Consider the following 19871-nt stretch of genomic DNA (forward strand, 5'->3'; position numbering starts at 1 on the left):
CCTGACTCGAAGTGTAGCCAAGAGTGTCACCGTGACCTCGTAAAAATTTCTTTATTAGGCAAATTTTGTCTTACGGTTCGGCAAATGTATCATCGTCCGGCGAAACTTGCAGTTCTGTTGGGCCAAATTATCATCATTTGGCGAAATTTGAAGCTCCATTCGGCCAATTGAAAATTTCCGCCCTCCCAAAATATTTGTGTTCGGGGCGGCTTTGAGTGCGACATCATTTGTGGATGGTCCCTAATGGCGATTTTTAGCGATTACTAGCATTCCCGTACCTGGCATTGCTCGGGTAATGGAATTAGCAGGAGTTAACAGTGCTTGGTGCACCTAATTTCGAAAATCCCCTATAATATTTACTTATTACCTATAACTTTTTCTAATTTGGAGAGGATCCCGGGGACCCTGGACTCCTTATATATATATGCCCTTGTCCTTAACCGATCTTTAACTGTTATTAACGATCCTTTTAAAGTATTGATTATCTTTGCAAATACAGGTCATCCATATTTTATTGTTATACCTATGTTTAAGCTAGAACTTCTTTGTATACAACATTTTTAGTTTTTTTTTCTGGTGCTAAAATTATTAAACTTCTTGGTGAACTGGCTTTGGAGCAAGCTACATAACATTGGTCGTGTGAAAAAAAGTCTTCTCTTAAATCGATCCCTGCTACTTTTAATGTCTGTCCTTGTGACTTATTAATGGTTATTGCAAAGCAAACTTTAACAGGAAACTGCACTCTTCTAAATTCAAAAGAATAGTCCGCCTGTGATGATGTTCTTAAAAACTTCGTTTCTAGTTTTGAAAAAATAAAAGCAAAAGACAGAAACATTATGATTTGAGTTGAGAAAAGCCTCGAAGAATCACGTGAGAAACAAAAACAATATCAAATTTATAGTTCGCTATCGACCAAAAGTTGAGATGAAGTACTGAATAATGATTTGAACGGAGGAAAGCCTTCGAAAATAAGGGATTTGAATTTCAATGACAGGTTTTTAATTTCGCATAAATTAAGGGGTTTTAATTAATTTCTCCTGAACTAATTGAGATTTCGAAAAATCCTTTCTTAGTGGTTACTTTTGTAATCATGCGGACATGCTTGCCAAATTTCAAGTCTGAAGCTTCAGCGGTTTCGGCTGTGCGTTGATATATATATATATATATATATATATATATATATATATATATATATATATATATATATATATATATATATATATATATATATATATATATATATGTATATCTTAATATATAAAAATCAATGTCCTGAGATAACATATATATAGACATATATATATATATATATATATATATATATATATATATATATATATATATATATATATATATATATATATATATATATATATATATATATATATATATATATATATATATATATATATATATATATATATATATATGTCTATATATATGTTATCTCAGGACATTGATTTTTATATATTAAGATATACATATATATATATATATATATATATATATATATATATATATGTATATATATATATCAACGCACAGCCGAAACCGCTGATACCTCAGACTTGAAATTTGGCAGGCATGTCCGCATGATTACGAAAGTAACCACTAAGAAAGGATTTTTCGAAATCTCAATTAGTTCGGGAGAAATTAATTAAAACCCCTCAATTTCTGCGAAATTAAAACCTGTAATTAAAATTCAAATCCCTTATTTTCGAAGGCTTTCCTCCATTCAAATCATTATTCAGTACTTCATCTCAACTTTTGGTCGATAGCGAACTATAAATTTGATATTGTTTTTGTTTCTCACATGATTCTTCGAGGCTTTTCTTAAGTCAAATAATTCGCATATAACTTTCAGTATTACAGATCGGACCCTTTTTTTCTTACTCTGTGTAAATTTTGTTGGCAAGCTGTTTTGCTATTCAATTTTTATTTTTTAAATAACATCATTTGTTTCTTGCAAATGTAATTAGAAAGGTTTAATTTGTTATTTTGTTTGATTTTATAATAAAACTTACTTTTTTAAAAACTCATTGAGGATGGAGCACATCAATGTGAACGGAACTATTCTTCCTCATCATGTCGTTAATATTACAGGTGATGGTGCATGTCTTTTCCGATCTCTTTCGTTTTTATTGTATAATAGTGAAGCTATGTTTAATGAAATTCGTGCTACCATAGTTAATTACGTTTATAATCATTGGGATCAATTTTCTATTATGTCACGTGATAAACACGGTAATAATTATGAAAGCTCCGAAGATTACTTAGTGGATATGTCGCAGGTTCATGTTTTTGGTGGATTCTGTGAATTATTCGCTGCTGGAGACATTTTTCAGTTCTTATTTGAAGTTTATTTTGAAGGCAAATTTTATGCAAAATTTGGAAATGACACTTTTCCGGTGAGAAGACTGAAATTTAGTGGTGATCTTTCGAATGGACACTTTGATGTTTACATACCGGTAAATGAAGCCAGTATAGTCTCTGAAAGTAACACAGAATCACTTCATAATACCACTGATTTTGAAAACACTAAGGAAAAAAGGAAAAAAAAAAGACGAGCCAGATTTTCAAATGCTACACGGAAAAAGCAGTTGAAAACTGCAGTCAAAAAATATCAACAAAGTCACCCAGAAACTTTAGCTGCTGTGAAGAAATATCAAACAAGTCACCCAGAAGCTTTAGCTGCTGCTGTCAAGAAATATCAAACAAGTCACCCAGAAGCTGTAGCTGCTGCTGTCAAGAAATATCAAACAAGTCACCCAGAAACTTTAGCTGCATCAGTCAAAAAATATAAAAACAAAAGCCCAGAAGCTCAGAGATCTGCTCAAAAAAATTATGAGAAACAAAATCCTGGTTTACGAACTGAACGCCGTTTACGTCCATGGAACACGAAAACCTACTCAGGTTTTGCATATGATTGTAATATAGAATATGAAAATGATATTGGTACTATGGACAATAAATGCCCAATGTGCCATGCAAAAAAGTTTAAACGTGAAAGCCCAGGTTTGTGCTGCAGCGGGGGTAAAGTACAGCTTCCACCACTACCACCTCCACCAGAACCACTGTATAGTTTGCTCATGGGCCATCATCCAGATCACCGCCATTTTATTGATCGTATTCGGCAATACAACGGATGTTTTCAAATGACATCGTTTGGAGCCAAGCAAATTAAGGAGACTGGTTTCATGCCAACATTCAAAGTTCAAGGACAAGTTTATCATTTGTGTGGAAGTTTGCTCCCAGAAACAGAGCAACAGGCTCAATTCTTACAGGTATATTTCGTAGGTGATGATGAAAAAGAAGCTCACATAAGGTCACACAACTATCCTGGTGTCAAGCCAGACTTGGTAAAGCAACTTCAACATATGCTGCATGAAGTAAATAATTACATCAAGGACTTAAAAACTGCGTTAGATAAGGTGCCACTTGAGTGTCGAAATTTTCAAGTAATGATTCACGCAGATCGTATGCCTGCCAATGCACATAAAGGACGTTTCAATGCACCATCAGCCAACGAGGTGGCTCTGGTGATTGTAGGACAGCAGTTTCAGCAGAGAGACATCATCCTTGAAAGCCGCAATGCAAAACAGCAACGAATAAGCGAACTCCACAGGGCATATGATGCCCTGCAATATCCTCTCATGTTTTGCTATGGGGAAGATGGATATTCAGTTGATGTACTTCAGCAAGATACTGCTGATAAGTTGGGGCGTACTACTAAATTACCTGCCAAGAAAACTGTTTCTGCAGCTCAGTTTTATTCCTGGCGTATAATGTTACGAGATACAGAAGAAAATTATCTGCTACGCTACTGTGCTCTTCTAAGTCAATTCTTAGTTGATGAGTATGCTAAGATAGAAACTGAAAAACTGAATTTTCTCAAATACAATCAAAGCAAACTGAGATCAGAGGAATACAATCATTTAAGAGATGAAGTAGGAAGGTATGACGCTGATCAAATAGGACAGAGAGTGGTATTACCATCATCGTTTATCGGTGGACCCCGTTACATGCACGAAAGAGCTCAAGATGCCATGTCACATGTACGTCATTATGGAAGTTCAGATTTATTTATAACTTTCACGTGTAACCCAAAATGGAAAGAGATTCAGCGAGAATTGTATCCCGGACAGAAGCATTATCAACGTCATGACATCATTGCGAGAGTTTTCCATATGAAAGTGAAGGAGTTTATGGATCTTATAGTTAAAGGACAAGTTTTTGGTAAAGTTCGGTGTCACATGTTATCTGTAGAGTGGCAAAAACGAGGGTTGCCCCATATTCATTGCCTGCTGTGGCTGGAAGAAGCCATTACTGCTGATATGGTTGATAAAGTTGTGTGTGCTGAAATTCCAGATGTTGATCGTGATCCCCTTCTCTATGATATTGTTAAGGCTAATATGATTCATGGGCCATGCGGAAGTGTAAATACATTTTCTCCTTGCATGAAAGATGGTTGCTGCACAAAACGATATCCTCGCTCTTTCGTCCAAGAAACGCAGAGGGGACAAGATGGTTATCCTTTGTATCGTAGGAGAACTCCAGAGGACGGTGGTTTCACAGTTAATCTTAAAGGATTTCAGTTAGATAACAGATGGGTTGTACCATACAATTCCGTTTTGTTGCGTACTTTTGAATCTCATATCAATGTTGTGATAACGAATTCCGTAAAATCCATAAAGTATGTTTGCAAATACATCACTAAAGGAAATGATCAAGCAGCCTTCATTTTAAAGAATGATAAAGATATTGATGAGATAGAGATATACGAATCTGGCAGATATATCAGCAGTTCAGAAGCAGTGTGGAAAATATTGGGATTTCCTATTCATGAGAGATACCCTGCAGTAATTCATCTTGCTGTGCATCTGGAAAATGGCCAACGTGTTTACTTCACCGCACATAATATTCATAACAAAGTTGTAAAACCTCCAGAGACAACACTTTCGGCATTCTTCAACCTTTGCAAAATTGATGAGTTTGCCAGAACACTTCTGTATGTTGAAGTTCCCTCGTATTATGTGTGGCAACAGAGTAAGAAGTTTACAAGACGTAGGCGTGGAGAGAATATTGATCAATGGCCAGGGATAAAGAAAGATTCTGCTTTAGGACGCGTTTACACAATTCATCCTAACAATGTTGAGTGTTACCACCTACGCCTCCTCCTCCATCATGTTAGAGGTCCAACATCTTTTTCTTATTTAAAAACTGTAAGCAATGTTGAATACCCTACATTCAAAGCTGCATGCATGGCAATGAGATTGCTCGAGGATGATAAACAGTGGCAATACACTATTGAGGAAGCTATTTTAAGCAGCTCATCATTCAAACTGCGAGAACTTTTTTCAGTGATCTTGGTATTTTGTCATCCCTCTGATCCACGAAGCCTTTGGGAAAAGTACAAGGACAGTTTTTCAGAAGACATCCAGTTTCAGCATGAAAGACAACTGCAAGACTCCGCTCTTTCAACTAAGGACAAAGCGTACAACCAATGCTTGATTCTGATTGAAGACAGTGTTCAGACTCTGGGAGGTCAGCGCTTAATGGAGTATGGTTTACCTCAGCCTGAGCGATTTGAGACTAATTTGCAAAACAGAGAATACATGCGAGAAACAAATTTTAATCTTGAAGATTTGAAGAACAAAGTACATAATGCTGAAGCCTCTCTAACAGGCGAACAGTCCAGCGTATCTCAAAAGGTCCTCAACAGCCTCGAGTCTGGTACAGGCCAAATATGTTTCTTGGATTCACCTGGTAGCACTGGAAAAACATTGCTCTTAAGTTTACTTCTTTCAAAGGTCAGAAGCAATAAAGGCATTGCCTTGGCAACTGCATCATCTGGAATAGCTGCAACGTTATTGGAGGGTGGAAAGACAGCTCATTCTGCTTTTAGATTACCCCTTAACCTCAATTACTCAGAGAATCCTACGTGCAATATTAAAAAACAGAGTAATTTGGCTAAGGTTTTACGTGATTGTAAACTCATTATCTGGGATGAGAGTACTATGGCTCATAAAGCAGGATTCGAGGCTCTTAATGCAACTCTCAAAGATCTAAGAAATTCTGAGGAAGTAATGGGTGGAGTAACTGTTCTACTAGCAGGAGATTTTCGGCAAACATTACCGGTTGTACCTAGAGGAACACGTGCAAATGAAGTTAACGCATGCAAATCGTCGTATCTATGGCCTAAAGTGCAGAAACTTCGTTTGAGTAAAAATATGAGAGTTCATTTACATGGAGATGCGTCAGCGGAATTGTTTTCTAATCTTCTCCTTAAAATAGGAGACGGATTATATCCTGAATGTTCTGGCAAAATTATTATACTCCACGCACTCGCTACGGTAGTCACGGAATTGCCAGATCTCATCGCCAAGATTTATCCTGATGTTGCTGATATAAAAAATAAGCCCATTGAATGGTTGTGCGAGCGTGCCATCTTATCTCCAAAAAATGATACAGCCGCAGAAGTCAACAGCATCTTATTGAAGTCGTTTAGTGGAGAAGATATTTACTACAAATCTTTTGATACAACAACAAATCGTGATGATGCAGTGCAGTATCCAAAAGAGTTTCTTAATACCTTAGACCCTCCAGGTTTTCCACCTCGCCTACTTCACCTGAAAGCTGGAACACCAGTAATGCTACTACGAAACCTTAGTCCACCAAAGTTATGCAATGGCACCAGACTACAAGTGATTAGACTTAATAAGTATGTAATCGAAGCTACGATAATGACTGGATGTGCTCGAGGAGAGTTGGTTTTAATACCCCGCATTCCGTTAATTCCGACGGACTACCCTTTTGAATTTAGAAGAGTACAGTTTCCTGTAAAAGTTTGCTTTGGAATAACCATTAATAAGTCGCAAGGGCAGACGTTAAAAGTAGCAGGGATCGATTTAAGAGAAGACTGTTTTTCACACGGCCAATTTTATGTAGCTTGCTCCAGAGTCAGTTCATCAAGCAGTTTAATAATTTTAGCACCAGAAAAAACCCCCAAAAATGTTGTATACAAAGAAGTTCTTGCTTAAACACACAGGCATAACAATAAAATGTGGATGGTCTGCGTTTTAAAAGAAAATCAATACTTTAAAATGATCGTTAATGACAGCTAAGGATCGGTTTAGGCCAAGGGCATATATATAAGGAGTCCAGGGGCCCCGGGACCCTCCCAAAATTAGAAAAATATAGGTAATAAGTAATTATTATAGGAGATTTTAGTTACTAGGTGCACCAAACACTGTTTTCCCCAGCTAATTCCATTACCCGAGCAATGCCGGGTACGGGAATGCTAGTATATATATGTTATCTTAGGACATTGATTTTTATATATTAAGATATACATATTGTTACCGAATATTATTTTACGCTGCAGGGTTGACGAGAGGTCATGTCAGCCAAGTCGAAAACTAGGGGCCCGGCTCAAAATCGGAGTAGTATAAATTTTGCGAATTCGAGGGGTGGAGGGGCCCGCCGACCAAACTGACAAAGAACTTGCCTTAAATTTGCAGGATTGTTAAAAGAAAAGGAAACGAGCTGATGTGTGCATCACATGACTTCCTTTTACTCTAATTTAATGTCATTTCCTCATTATTGGCAATTTTAATGTGATTCAATTGTTTACTCTCTAAATATCACCAACAGTGGCCATATTGAAACCAAATTAAAAAAAAACACCAACAAAACTTGGCGACCAAAAGACTGACGATGTATCGCCAAGTGTCCGACAAATTATAACACCACTTGAGTTTACATCGAAATTAATAATGATTTCCCCTGAAAAAAGGGCAAAAGACCCCCTAACGGACATCCGAATGCAACTAAAATTGAAGGTGCACAACTAGGCCCCACTAGGAGTCTACGTACCAAATTTCAACTTTCTAGAGCATACCGATTTTGTGTTATGCTAGATACATACACACATACGCACATACATACGTACATACAGACGTCACGAGAAAATTCGTTGTAATTAACTCGGGGGTCGTCAAAATGGATATTTCGGGTGTCTGTAGATTCCTAGGCATATATCCACGTGTGGTCGGGTCGAAAAAGAAACCCAACATTCATTCGGGGGTGAGACAAATGGAAATTAAGGCCGATTTTTGAGTGAAAATTTTTTCGCGAATACAATACAATAAACTCCCGATTATCCGCGGAATTGGGTGGCACAAGTGAAAAAACTAAAATGGGGGACAAATCAGGTAAAAATTGTCCTATCTCAAATTCTTAACTGTATTGATGCATAACACTTTCTGCAAACAGTGAAAATAAATATATATATAGAGTACAGTACAAATGTTTTGTATTTTTGCACAACAGGACTTAACATCAATAACAAACAAGTGTATGTACGATGAAGAACGCACAATAATAATAATAATAATAATAATAATAATAATAATAAAATTAAATCAAATCAATCAATCAAGCAAAAACAACTGAGTGTAAATTTACAATTTTTCAAAAAAAAAAAAAGAAAAACAGACACTGGTATTCGCTTTTTACTGCGAAAATACATGTTCGTGATTGTTGATTAATTCGCGGATAATCGGGAGTCTACTAAACTTCCTTTTTTGTAAAAGGAAGTAAAAAGCAACCATTTTGTTTATCAGAATTTGAAAATGTTCACCCTGAAACTCAACACGAGCGATATTGAAGACAGGGGCGTAGCTAAGGGGGGGGTTTTGGGGACAAAACCCCCCCGAAAAGTTAGTCTCAAAAAAAAAAGAGAAAAAGAAGAGAGAAGAGAAAGAAAAAAAAAAGAAAAGGAAAAATTCCAAGCGATTATACATATATATATATATATACATATATATATATATATATATATATATATATATATATATACACACACACACACATATATATATATATATATATATATATATATATAAAAGAAGTAACCCCCCCCGAAAGTCGGGTCTAGCTACGCCACTGATTGAAGAGATAAGATAACTCGCTCTGCTTTCTCAGCAGATGTCTGTCGGGGAGACTCGAATACTGACCTGTTTACAGGCCTGCGTGCTCTTAGAAATCAGTGTCATATGACCTACAACAAGCAGTTATTGGAGGATAACTCAAGTTTGAGTTCAGGGACGCTCCAAACGTAAATTTTGAGCAGCGCAGAAGTTCTCAATTTGCCGAATGGAACTCCCAATTTTGTTGAATGATAAAATATGTATTTGCACATCTTATAGAAAGGGACCAGTTGAGCATTGAAAAACTGCAACATTGCAACTATGTCTCCAAATTTGCCGAATCGCCGGACAACATTTGCTGAATAAGAGCAATTTTTTTTTTTTTTTTTTTTTTTTGAGCAATCACGATTGCTTATTGCTTTCATTTGGCGGTTTTGATGTCTTATGATTTTATTTTCCCGCCAGCACCCTCTGCAGCATCACCGTCCACCGGCTCCTCACGATGCTGCTCCTATAACGAAAACCGTCTCCAGGTTGCATCCATATGCTACAAACACGCGTATACATACACAACTACACACACACTCGCGAGCGTACACACAAATACATACACCTACACACATACACAAAAACATGCACACACACAAACACACACTCAAACACATACATACAGATACCTACACATACATACAGACATCTACACATACACACACTTACACACAACTACACACACACTCATCACACTCATGCCTACACACAACTACGCCCACACTCATGCCTGCACACAGACACAAACACATATGCCTACACACACATACACATACCCCACCACACACAACTACCCACACACTCATACCTGCACACAGACACAAACACACATGCCTACACACATACACAAACACACATGCCTACACACAGACACAAACACACATGCCTACACACATACACATACACCCTACACACAAATACACATACACCCCACACATAAACACACACGCCTACATACACACACATTCGTGATTGCGAAAAACATAATTTGAATTCAAGAGGTCAAAATTCAAATTATTTTTTTTTTTTACGTTACAGTGACTTTTTAGTTGAGTTCGATGTGCAGGGGCGTGCACAGACATTTTAGGGCCTGTCGCAAATGACTTTTTCGGGCCCCCTCCATATTATCTACCCCTACGTCCTTACATATTACCATAACCCCCACCCCTCATTTTAAAAATCTTAGGCCCCCTTCAGGCTCGGGCCAACAGGAGTCCCTTCTCCCCCCTAGTGTACGCCCCTGTCGATGTAAAAGTACGTTTGATAAGAAATCTTGAAATAGCAGAATTTCTATTTCTTCAAAAAATAACTTTTTTAAAAAAAATGTTTGCTCGTCCGTCAGTTCTGGAGCTACAATTTTGCCGAGTCAGGGTAAAACCATGACACAGTCTCCCTTACACACCTTTCTTCAAGATTTACTGCCGAGTTCCGACGGGGAAAAAAAGAAAAATTAATTTGAATTTTGACAATTCAAATTATGTTTTTCGAAATCACGAGCGTGTGTATGTAGGCGTGTGTGCTTGTGTGTGGGGGGAATGTGTGTTTGTGTGTAGGGGGCATGTGTATGTGTGTGTAGGCATATGTGTTTATGTCTGTGTGCGGGTATAAATGTGTGGGTAGTTGTGTGTATGAATGTGTGTGTGGGGGGGGAGGTATGCGTATGTGTGTGTAGGCATATGTGTTTGTGTCTGTGTGCAGGCATGAATGTGTGGGTAGTTGTGTTTATGTGTGTGTGTACGTTTTTGTGTGTGTGTGTGTATGTATGTGTGTATATGTTTGTGTGTGTGTGTATGTGTGTGTATGTATGTGTGTGGTGTGCGTGTGTGTGTGTGTAGTTGTATGTGTATGTGTGCGCGTGTGTGTGTAGTTGTGTATGTATGCGCGTTAGGGTGCGTCTTATTTTTGAAGATGTTATTTTTTCATGAGGCACCCTCTCATTTTGTTCCTTTGGATGAAAAAAAAAATTCACATATCTTAAAAATAAAAATTTAATAAAATTTAGAGGTTGCTACCATTGCTGCAAAATTTGATTTTTTTTTTTGCATTGATTATTAAAATATTTATGTTATATTTTTGTTATTAATTTAATTAGTAATAAATTAGATTGTTACTGACTTTGAAATTATTTCATATTTTATTAAATCATTTTAATTAACTGTAGCCACAAGCAACTCTCAACCTCTTAACTGTTGATTAGCAACTCAAAGAAATACAAGTTGTCAGTCAAACTCAAAAAGAAAATTAAAACAGTTCTATTTCAATAATCAAAAACAAAATTATTGGAATCAATCATTAGATTATTTGCTTGACCTTGCTCTTGCTGATACTTGACGCAAGATTTCACTTCCAGGCGAGAAGTTATTTCTAACTGAAAGAAAATTAGGAGGACAAGGCGAAATTGGTAACAAATAAATCTCTATTTAAAAAGGCAACAGAACTTGCGTGAAAAGAAGGAATTTTGAAAGAAAGAAAATCATGAAAAAATCTAAAAACTGAAGTGAAAGTTTTTTTTTTTTTTTTAAGCCTTTGTTGTAACGACTGATTCTGAAGAACAAGAATTTGTAATAAAGTTTATCTAGATATGGTTTTTTATTGTTGAAAAGCATTTTCACTTACAAGAATGAATTTGTTGCTTCAAGTAATTTTATTTGACATCTACGTGTCATTTCTCAAGAGACTCTGACTCCAATTTTGTATCTTTCTTAAAGAAACCTAAAAGAACAACTCTTCCAATGAAACAGTAAACAGCAGATGTTGTAGAACTAAAACCAAAGGAAAAGTAATAGAGGATTTCATTACTAACATTCAAATTTTTCATCATAAAGGTCTTTTCATCAAGTTTTTTTTGAAGAGATACTATCAAATAGTTTGGATGATGAGTAGCAATCAGAAAAAGGCTTGTATATTTTACATTGCTAAAAACAAATGGAAAGAAATTACAATATTGGTGAGTGTAAAAGACTGAAATTGTAAACCAATGATATGAAAGGCGTAGTGGAACTTTTGCATGATTTTTGTTTGACATTATTACACAACATAGCAACCATGAAATGCTTATTATTTTTTTGTATGTATCGGAAATAAGCATTTGGGTTATGTTTCTACCTTAACCAACCCAATTTCATGTTGATGTCAAATTCTGCAATAGAAAATTGGGAATATATTTTTACTCTATTTTTTCACAATGAAGGTAATTTTAATCGCTGGTAGCAACCTCTAAATTTTGTTCAAATTCTATGAAACTTTTAAGTGGGTGTTTTTTCATCAAAAGGAAGCAATAAAGGGGTGCCCCATAAGAAGTTCAAATTTTTTTCAAAAAGTGCATTATAAGACGGACCCTAATTGCGCGTGTGTGTAGGACATGAATGCAACCTGGAGACGGCTTTCGCTATAAGAGCAGCATCGTGAGGAGCCGGTCGACGGTGATGGTGCGGAGGGTGGCGGTGGGAAAATAAAATGATAACACGCCAAAAACAGTCAAGTGAGAACAATAAGCAATCGTGATTGCTCAAAAAAAAAAAAAAAAAAAAAAATGAAATTAGACCTATTGAATTCAAATTATGTTTTTCGCAATCACGAGTGTGTTTGCGTATGTAGGCGTGTGTGTTTATGTGTGTGTGTGTGGGGGGGGGGGTATGTGTGTTTGTGTGGTGGGGTATGTGTATGTGTAAGTAGGCATGTGTGTTTATGTCTGTGTGCAGGTATGAGTGTTTGGGTAGTTGTGTGTATGAGTGTTTTTGTGTGTGGGGGAAGGGAATGTGTATGTGTGTGTAGGCATATGTGTTTTGTCTGTGTGCTTATGCATGAGTATGTGGGTAGTTGTGTGTATATGTGTGTGTATGTGTAGGTGTCTGTATGTATGCGTGTGTGTATGTGTTTGTGTGTGTGTAGGTGTATGTGTGTGTATGTGTTTGTGTGTGTGTGTATGTATGCGCGTGTGTGTAGGATATGGATGCAACCTGGAGACGGTTTTCGCTATAGGAGCAGCATCGTGAGGAGCCGGTCGACGGTGATGGTGCAGAGGGTGCTGGCGGGAAAATAAAATGATAGCACGCCAAAACAGTCAAATGAAAGCAATAAGCAATCGGATTGCTCAAAAAAAAAAAAAAAAAAACCAGAAATGGGGTGGACATGCCTCCCAGAAGGGCCCCGGATCGCTCCTACCTAGATCCGACACTGACGTCAGTTGGCCCTCCCCCCCCTACATTGAATTTTAGAAACATAATGAAATTGGGCATTTTTTTACGTCTTTTGTTGTTTTCCCTATTAAATTATGACGGGCCTGCCGTTCACTATAGATATCACCAGGGCTGCGGAGTCGGAAAGAAAATGGCCGACTCCGACTCCTGGATTTTGAAACGCCCGACTCCGACTCCAACTCCGACTCCGAATTTTTTTTAATTTTTTTAATTGTATTTTTTCAACTCCCTCTCTCCATTCAAGGGAAGGGGGAAAACCTCTTAACACAGATTGAAATATTATTTCCTTTTTATGAAAATTTCCCATTTTGTGTTTTATTGTAAACCCAAGACGCCATACAACGTTAGAAATTCAATTTAAAAATCAAACTTTCCAATAGTTACGAGTTAAAAAGTGAGATGACTTAAAAATCCCTTTTAAAAATTTTAAAAAGGATTATCTGTAATTTCCCCCCATTTAATGTTTAACAAATAGATATTGATCAAATCGTGTGCTTTCAATTTTTGAAAGCTGTAACTTGAGAGAAAAAAAACCTTTTTTTCTAAATCCAAGTTCTTGAGAGGGGGTGGTTTGCCCCGGGTGACACCCATCTGGTAGATGACACTCAAAGTTAATTTCAGAGTTTATAAAAAAATATAAATACTTTAATTCTGAAAATTTTCACGAATATATTTTAAATTATATTTCATCAAAAAAATTTCAACGAAAATAGGGCACATATACGTCAGGAGCTAATTTTACATAAAACGCGGCGGTATACAAATTTGTACGAATAACTTTTACTATACCTATATTTCTTCTTCGCTAAATTTTTAATTTAAATTTTATTGGCTGCTTTAGAATTAACCTAAATATGAAGATTTTAAGATTAACTGCAATTCTTGAGTGTTGTAATCAAGAAATCATTTACTTATTTTGTTCCATACTTTTTAGTGAGAACCAAGCTTACAGAAATAGTCTTAATAAAGAAAAAAACATTAGATTATTTCATCGAATCTTTTGGATTCGTGCTTTCGCGCCAGAACTTCTTTGAATTTGCCGATCACACTTAAACGTTTCAACCTTAGCTACGGGTGTCGACTTACTAATTTGTTACGTTTCTTTTACTATTTTATAAGTGAGATCGAACAAAACACTATATTTCATTTTTATTTGAAAGTGATTACTTGAAAATGTTAGGCAACAAAACCGTTTGCTGACAGTTGCTATTAGTTAAGTTAAAAAGCAAGCAAACTAGGGGACGGCTACAGAAAGTTCGGTAAGCATTCAAGCTAGCTAATTGCTATAATGGCAGTTATTTTCTCATTAGTATCTTTTTATACATGTAATCGAACCAATTGGTAATCAGTTTTTAAAAAATGCAAGGAGAGTCAGTGAAAAGGAAAGAAAAAAAGCCCGGAGTCGGAGTCGGCATATTTTCTAACGACTCCGACTCCACAGCCCTGGATATCACGCTATGAGATGGGGAGGGGGGAATCATTAAATTGTGACAGTTTGTGACAAAGGGGTAGGAGGAGTGACGATAAACACCGCCATACAGTATGTGTGACATGACACAATATTTACAAAAATATTCTTTTCAAAAACAGCATGACAAGTGGCGAAAGGGGGGGGGGGGGGTGAGTTGAGACATTTCTGTGACAAAGGGGTGAGGGGAGGGCTAAATTTGTTGAAAAAAAGTGACATTTATGGACAGCCCCCAACCAGAAACAACCATCTGGAGCAGGGGAAGTTTCGTCATAAAGTTATTTCTGAACACAAATTACAACATTAGGTTTTGCAGTTAAACCCAAGGTTTCCAAGGTGTTCAGCCCTCCTTCCGCCCCCCCCCCCAATTGCTGCACTCCTAAGGGCTCCCATCTGAAGGGCATATTTTGTTTGCAGAGCTTATGAGTTTTGAATAATTATCGAGGTATTGTGATCGATACGTTTTATATTATTTATTCTCTCCCCCCTCACCCCTTCGTTTTTTCATAAGGTGGATTTAAAGATTTTTTAAAAATGATTTGTACTCAGATAAATAGCAATTTAAAATGATGGTAGTAAGTGAGCCAACTGTTCGTTTCTTCTACTTTTTGCTTCCTTTTACATAGTGTTACAAATTATGTAAATAGTAATTATTTTTGTGATTAATTTGTCGTAATCTAGCTAAATTCGGCGTTTATTAAATTATCTTTCATCTAAAATTATTGTAGTAACGTAACCTGTAAATAATTTCTTGTAATGAATGTACAGCCCCCGTACATTCGGCTGAAATATACGGTATCCCCTCATTTCTGAATGATAAAATTTGTGAATGAAAGAAATAAAATATCAGTCTATGATTTTCGAGAAGCATTTGGAATACTGTTGAAACTTTTCGATGTCGATCAAAAAAAAAAACTTTTTTTCTGAGGAAAAAACCCATTAAAACCGGTTTTTTTGGTTTAAACTAGGTTGTTTTGGTTTAAACAAGTTTATTTGGTTAAAACATTTTCTGTAAGAAGAACGATTTTATTTTTTGGAATGTTATGAATATTTAATGAATTAATTGTTAATGAACGTTTAGTATTCACATTTTTACCTAATTTCTTGATAATTTATTGAATAACTAAAAGTAAAATCTTGTAATTTCATTTCCTCATTCTATAGGAGAAATATTGTTTGAAAATCTTTAACTACTAAAAAACTATCATAAATTTAATACACCTTGGCTCAAATAAATAATCAAAGAAATTATTTACTGTGAGAGTTAAGAAATAATTATAAAACCAAGAGCAAAGTATTGTAAACCAATTTATCCACAATTATAGCTTTCTACGATAAATCTTTACTAATAATAAAATAGAAAGTATGTGTTTCTGGATGTCTGTGTCTCTGGATATCCGGATGTTGTTACGCGCATGGCGCCTAGACCGTTCTACCGATTTTCATGAAATTTGGCACGGAATTAGTTCGTAGCATAGGGATGAGCACCTCGAAGCGATTTTTCGAAAATTCAATTTTGTTTTATTTCTATTCCAATTTGAAGAACATTTTACCGAGCAAATTATAATAACGTGGGCGAATAAATTACGAAATTATAACGTGGAACCGTAACATGGGCGGGTAAATGAACATAGCAAATTAAGGAGAAATTCATCATCCATTATTTGTAAATATACAGCGAACCAAATAACCTTTTAATTTTCTGCTACGGGCAAAGCCGTGCAGGTACCGCTAGTACATTAATAAAAGTGGAATTAAAATCAAAAACACAAGGAATGGAAAGCATTTTGCAGTACCTACAAATGAATCACAAGTCTGATGCACTTTCATAATTTTTAAAATCAAAAGACCAACACATATTTTGTTTAAAGATTTAAAAAAAAGTTACAGATCATGTAATAACTTACGTACTGTATCATTGAAAAGACATACAAATAGGCTTTGAGAAAATTATTATGTTTTTCGTAGTAGACATTATTTCTCTTGGTTTAATGCGTTTAGGAATAAAATTTCTTTAAAAAATATTTTTAAAACTTTTTAATTAAATGCCTCAAATAAAAAGAGAAGTTCTAAAGTTTTTTCTCGATCCTTATGTATTTCTCATTTTTTACAATACAAATTTAATTAATGAAACTATTCTTTTGCCACATCTCAATAATAAAGACATTGTACTACTACATTTTTTTTCCAATCCTTATGTATTTCTCATTTTTTTACAATACAAATTTAAATAATGAAACCATTCTTTCGACATATGTCAATAATAAAGACATTGTACTATTGAAAATTATTTTTTTTTATTATTCTACAGTTCATACATCATTCTTGTATTATATTCGGATTGAAAAAGTTCTTTAAAATGTGAAAATTTGACATTAAATTTTGTTATAAGGGCACAGAGTTACACAGATATTTTCCGTTTTACAAATTTTATGACTCTTTTTTTTTTCTTTCCTTACTCTGACTGCATCTTCTATCGGGGATGCCAAAAAATGTGGGAAGCTTTTTGTTTTTCTTTTCATTTAAATATTCTATAGCGTTTAGATTTATATATACTACAGATCGCTTAAATGATACCTGATTTACCTCTATAAATCTTAAGTAACTAAGCAAATTAGGTAGCAAAATGAAGTTTTGGTGAAAATGTGCTTTTTTAACTAATTTGAAGTGAAAAAGAGAAACGAAAGAAAATTAAATGAATAGGATAAAGATGACAAACTACTTGGAATTTTTTCTCTCTCATTTTAGAAAGACATAGTTAGTCTTTCTTATATTTATAATAAGAAGAAAAGTTGCATTGATTTAAGAAAGAAAGGAAAAACTATTTAGCAAATTTGCGTTACATTAAAAAAAAAAAAAAAAAAAAAAAAAAAAAAAAAAAAAAAAAAAAAAAAAACGAGCTGATGTGTGCCTCACATGACTTCCTTTTACTCCAATTTCATGTCATTTTCCCATTTATGGTAATTTTAATGTGATTTAATAATTTACTCTCTAAATATTTCCTACAGTGGCCAAATTGAAACCAGATTTAAAATTTAAAAAAAAAAATCGCCCAATTTGTCGCCAAGTTGGCGACTAAAAGACTGGCGATATATCGCCAAATTATAACACCACTTGAGTTTACATCGAAATTAACAAGGATTTCCCCCAAAAAAGGGGCAAAAGACCCCCTTAGGAGCATCCGAATGCGACCAAAAAGGGAGGTGCACAACTAGACCCCACTAGGAGTCTACGTATCAAATTTCAACTTCCTAGGACATACCGTTCTTGAGTTATGAGACATACATACGTACAGACAGACGTCACGAGAAAATTCGTTGTAACTAATGGATATTTCGGGTGCCTGTACGTTCCTAGGCACTTATCCACGTGTGGTCGAGTCGAAAAAAAAAAAGCTCAACATTCATTCGAGGGTGAACAAAATGGAAATTAAGGTTGATTTTTGAGTGAAAATTTTTTTGCGAATACAATACTTCCTTTTTGCAAAAGGAAGTAAAAAGTTTGCAAATTTCTAATTTTTCTCCAAAGCTTTGCTGGTTACTTTGCATTAATTGGACTTATTACCTTCCAACCTTAGAGCAGGAATTAAAACGGAGCGAGTAAGTCTAATCACTTGTTTAGCAAAAGCTGAACTCAAGATCCCAGGTCATGTGACTCAACAATGACGAATGGTTGGCACGTTTTGCGTGAATCAAGCAAGATGAACCTGATTTCTTCCAATGCTTTGCTTTTAATCTGTCACGTGACTTGGGGTCTTAGTTTCATGAATGAAAGTCTTCACTCCTTCCATTTTATCTCTTCTCAATGCTTCTAATCATATGTAAAATTTATGGAAAAGAAATTTAGTTTCTCCAAAAAAAAAAAAAATAAATAAATAAATAAACAAATAAATAAATATAAAAAAACCCACATGGTTTAAAAAAAAAAAAAAGGTTTAAGCCATGGTTTAAAACAACGTGGTTTAAACCAAACAAGCCTCCGACATAGTCAGTGCTTCCGTCAGATTTTCACTGTGATGCGTCTCTCAGTTAATTTAAAAGGCATAGTTTTTTCGAAGTGGTAACATTGGTATAGTCCAGAATAATCATTATAGCCTAATGATGCTTCACTTTTGATTCCTGCTCATGAAGTTTGTAATTATCGTAATGATTTTTATTAAATCATCCTTTCATCATCTCATATCTTGCTCTGAAGCAACTGGATACCACATCTGATCAATTTCGCTTCTTTCATAAAGCCTATTGCTGAGAGTATGTTTATATATCGATATACATTTATGACCTAAATGCTTGTATTTCCCGAGATTGGTGGCCGTATCCGTTTTGAAGTACATCGGACGTGGGTATACGACTTTCTGTCTGATACATTCGGCAGCTTTTCTCAATTGAACTTTGTTTGTGTAATCGGGAATGAAACAGCAAATGACTCCGGTACTGTCACCATCACCTGGTGTTCTATTAGGAGGACCTATACGGGCTGTTGAGCATGAAGCACAATATATACCAGTGCTTCTGAACTCTCCCAAGAGGGATACCTTCTGCCAGGCTTCGTCGAGAGCTGTTAGACCAGTGATTTCGTCTTCTTCTGTTCTGTCGAAAAACATCATCCATTTACCAATTGTTTCAGTGCAACGTTTTACCGTGGACCAGCCTCTGAAATAACAATCGATGAATTCTCTCTCCGCATATCGGCTCGGAATAACGACGCTAGGAGGGAAAAAGTCCTTATCATCATCATCACTGTCGTACCCAAAAGACTTGAAGAAGTATTTCTGCAAAATAAATGAAATATGTACATTATCAGGGTTCTTCAACTAAGGTCGTACACCTGCTTTAACCACTCGAGTAGCATCCACGGTGGGGAGACGTCGGCCAACGGTGGCTAACGATAGAAGTCGGTGGGGAATGGTGGGTTGGCAACTAACTATGAGCCCACGTTGGCCCTACAGTTTCTGGGCTTCGTATTGCCAAACGTGAACATTTTCGATGGGCCATCGTTGGGAAATTGTTGGGCACTGTAACAGATCGTTGGTCTGTTGTCAAATGGTTGGCTGGGTAAGGTTGCCAAAGCGGACATTGCCTACCGTTGGTCAACCATAAGGTCCACCGCTGACCAACCATCTCAAAACCGATTGTGCTACTAGGGCAACGCCCTTGTAATATTAAATCCATATCGCTTTCTAGCTTTTAACATAGAGCAAAAACTAACTCAAAACTGTTTAGAGAT

The 19871-nt window shown here is 35.8% G+C and overlaps 1 protein-coding gene across 1 annotated transcript; it reads left to right on the forward strand.

The window, feature by feature from the left end:
- The first annotated feature begins 2978 nt into the window (after positions 1-2978).
- Positions 2979-19431, forward strand: LOC129219800 (uncharacterized). The gene is made up of 2 exons (XM_054854105.1): positions 2979-6606; positions 19295-19431. Exons 1-2 carry the CDS (start codon positions 2979-2981, stop codon positions 19429-19431), a joined length of 3765 nt encoding a protein of 1254 aa, XP_054710080.1.
- Positions 19432-19871: the final 440 nt, after the last annotated feature.

The sequence above is a fragment of the Uloborus diversus genome, chromosome 4 (genome assembly GCF_026930045.1).
Source record: "Uloborus diversus isolate 005 chromosome 4, Udiv.v.3.1, whole genome shotgun sequence".
NCBI lineage: Eukaryota > Metazoa > Arthropoda > Arachnida > Araneae > Uloboridae > Uloborus > Uloborus diversus.

Bases quoted from the DNA above. Each gene is read 5' to 3' on its own strand.
- LOC129219800 (XM_054854105.1), top strand. From the start codon at position 2,979: ATGTGCCATGCAAAAAAGTTTAAACGTGAAAGCCCAGGTTTGTGCTGC. The intron at 6,607-19,294 runs GTTTTCCACCTC...ACCGTGGACCAG, and splicing joins TAATACCTTAGACCCTCCAG to CCTCTGAAATAACAATCGAT.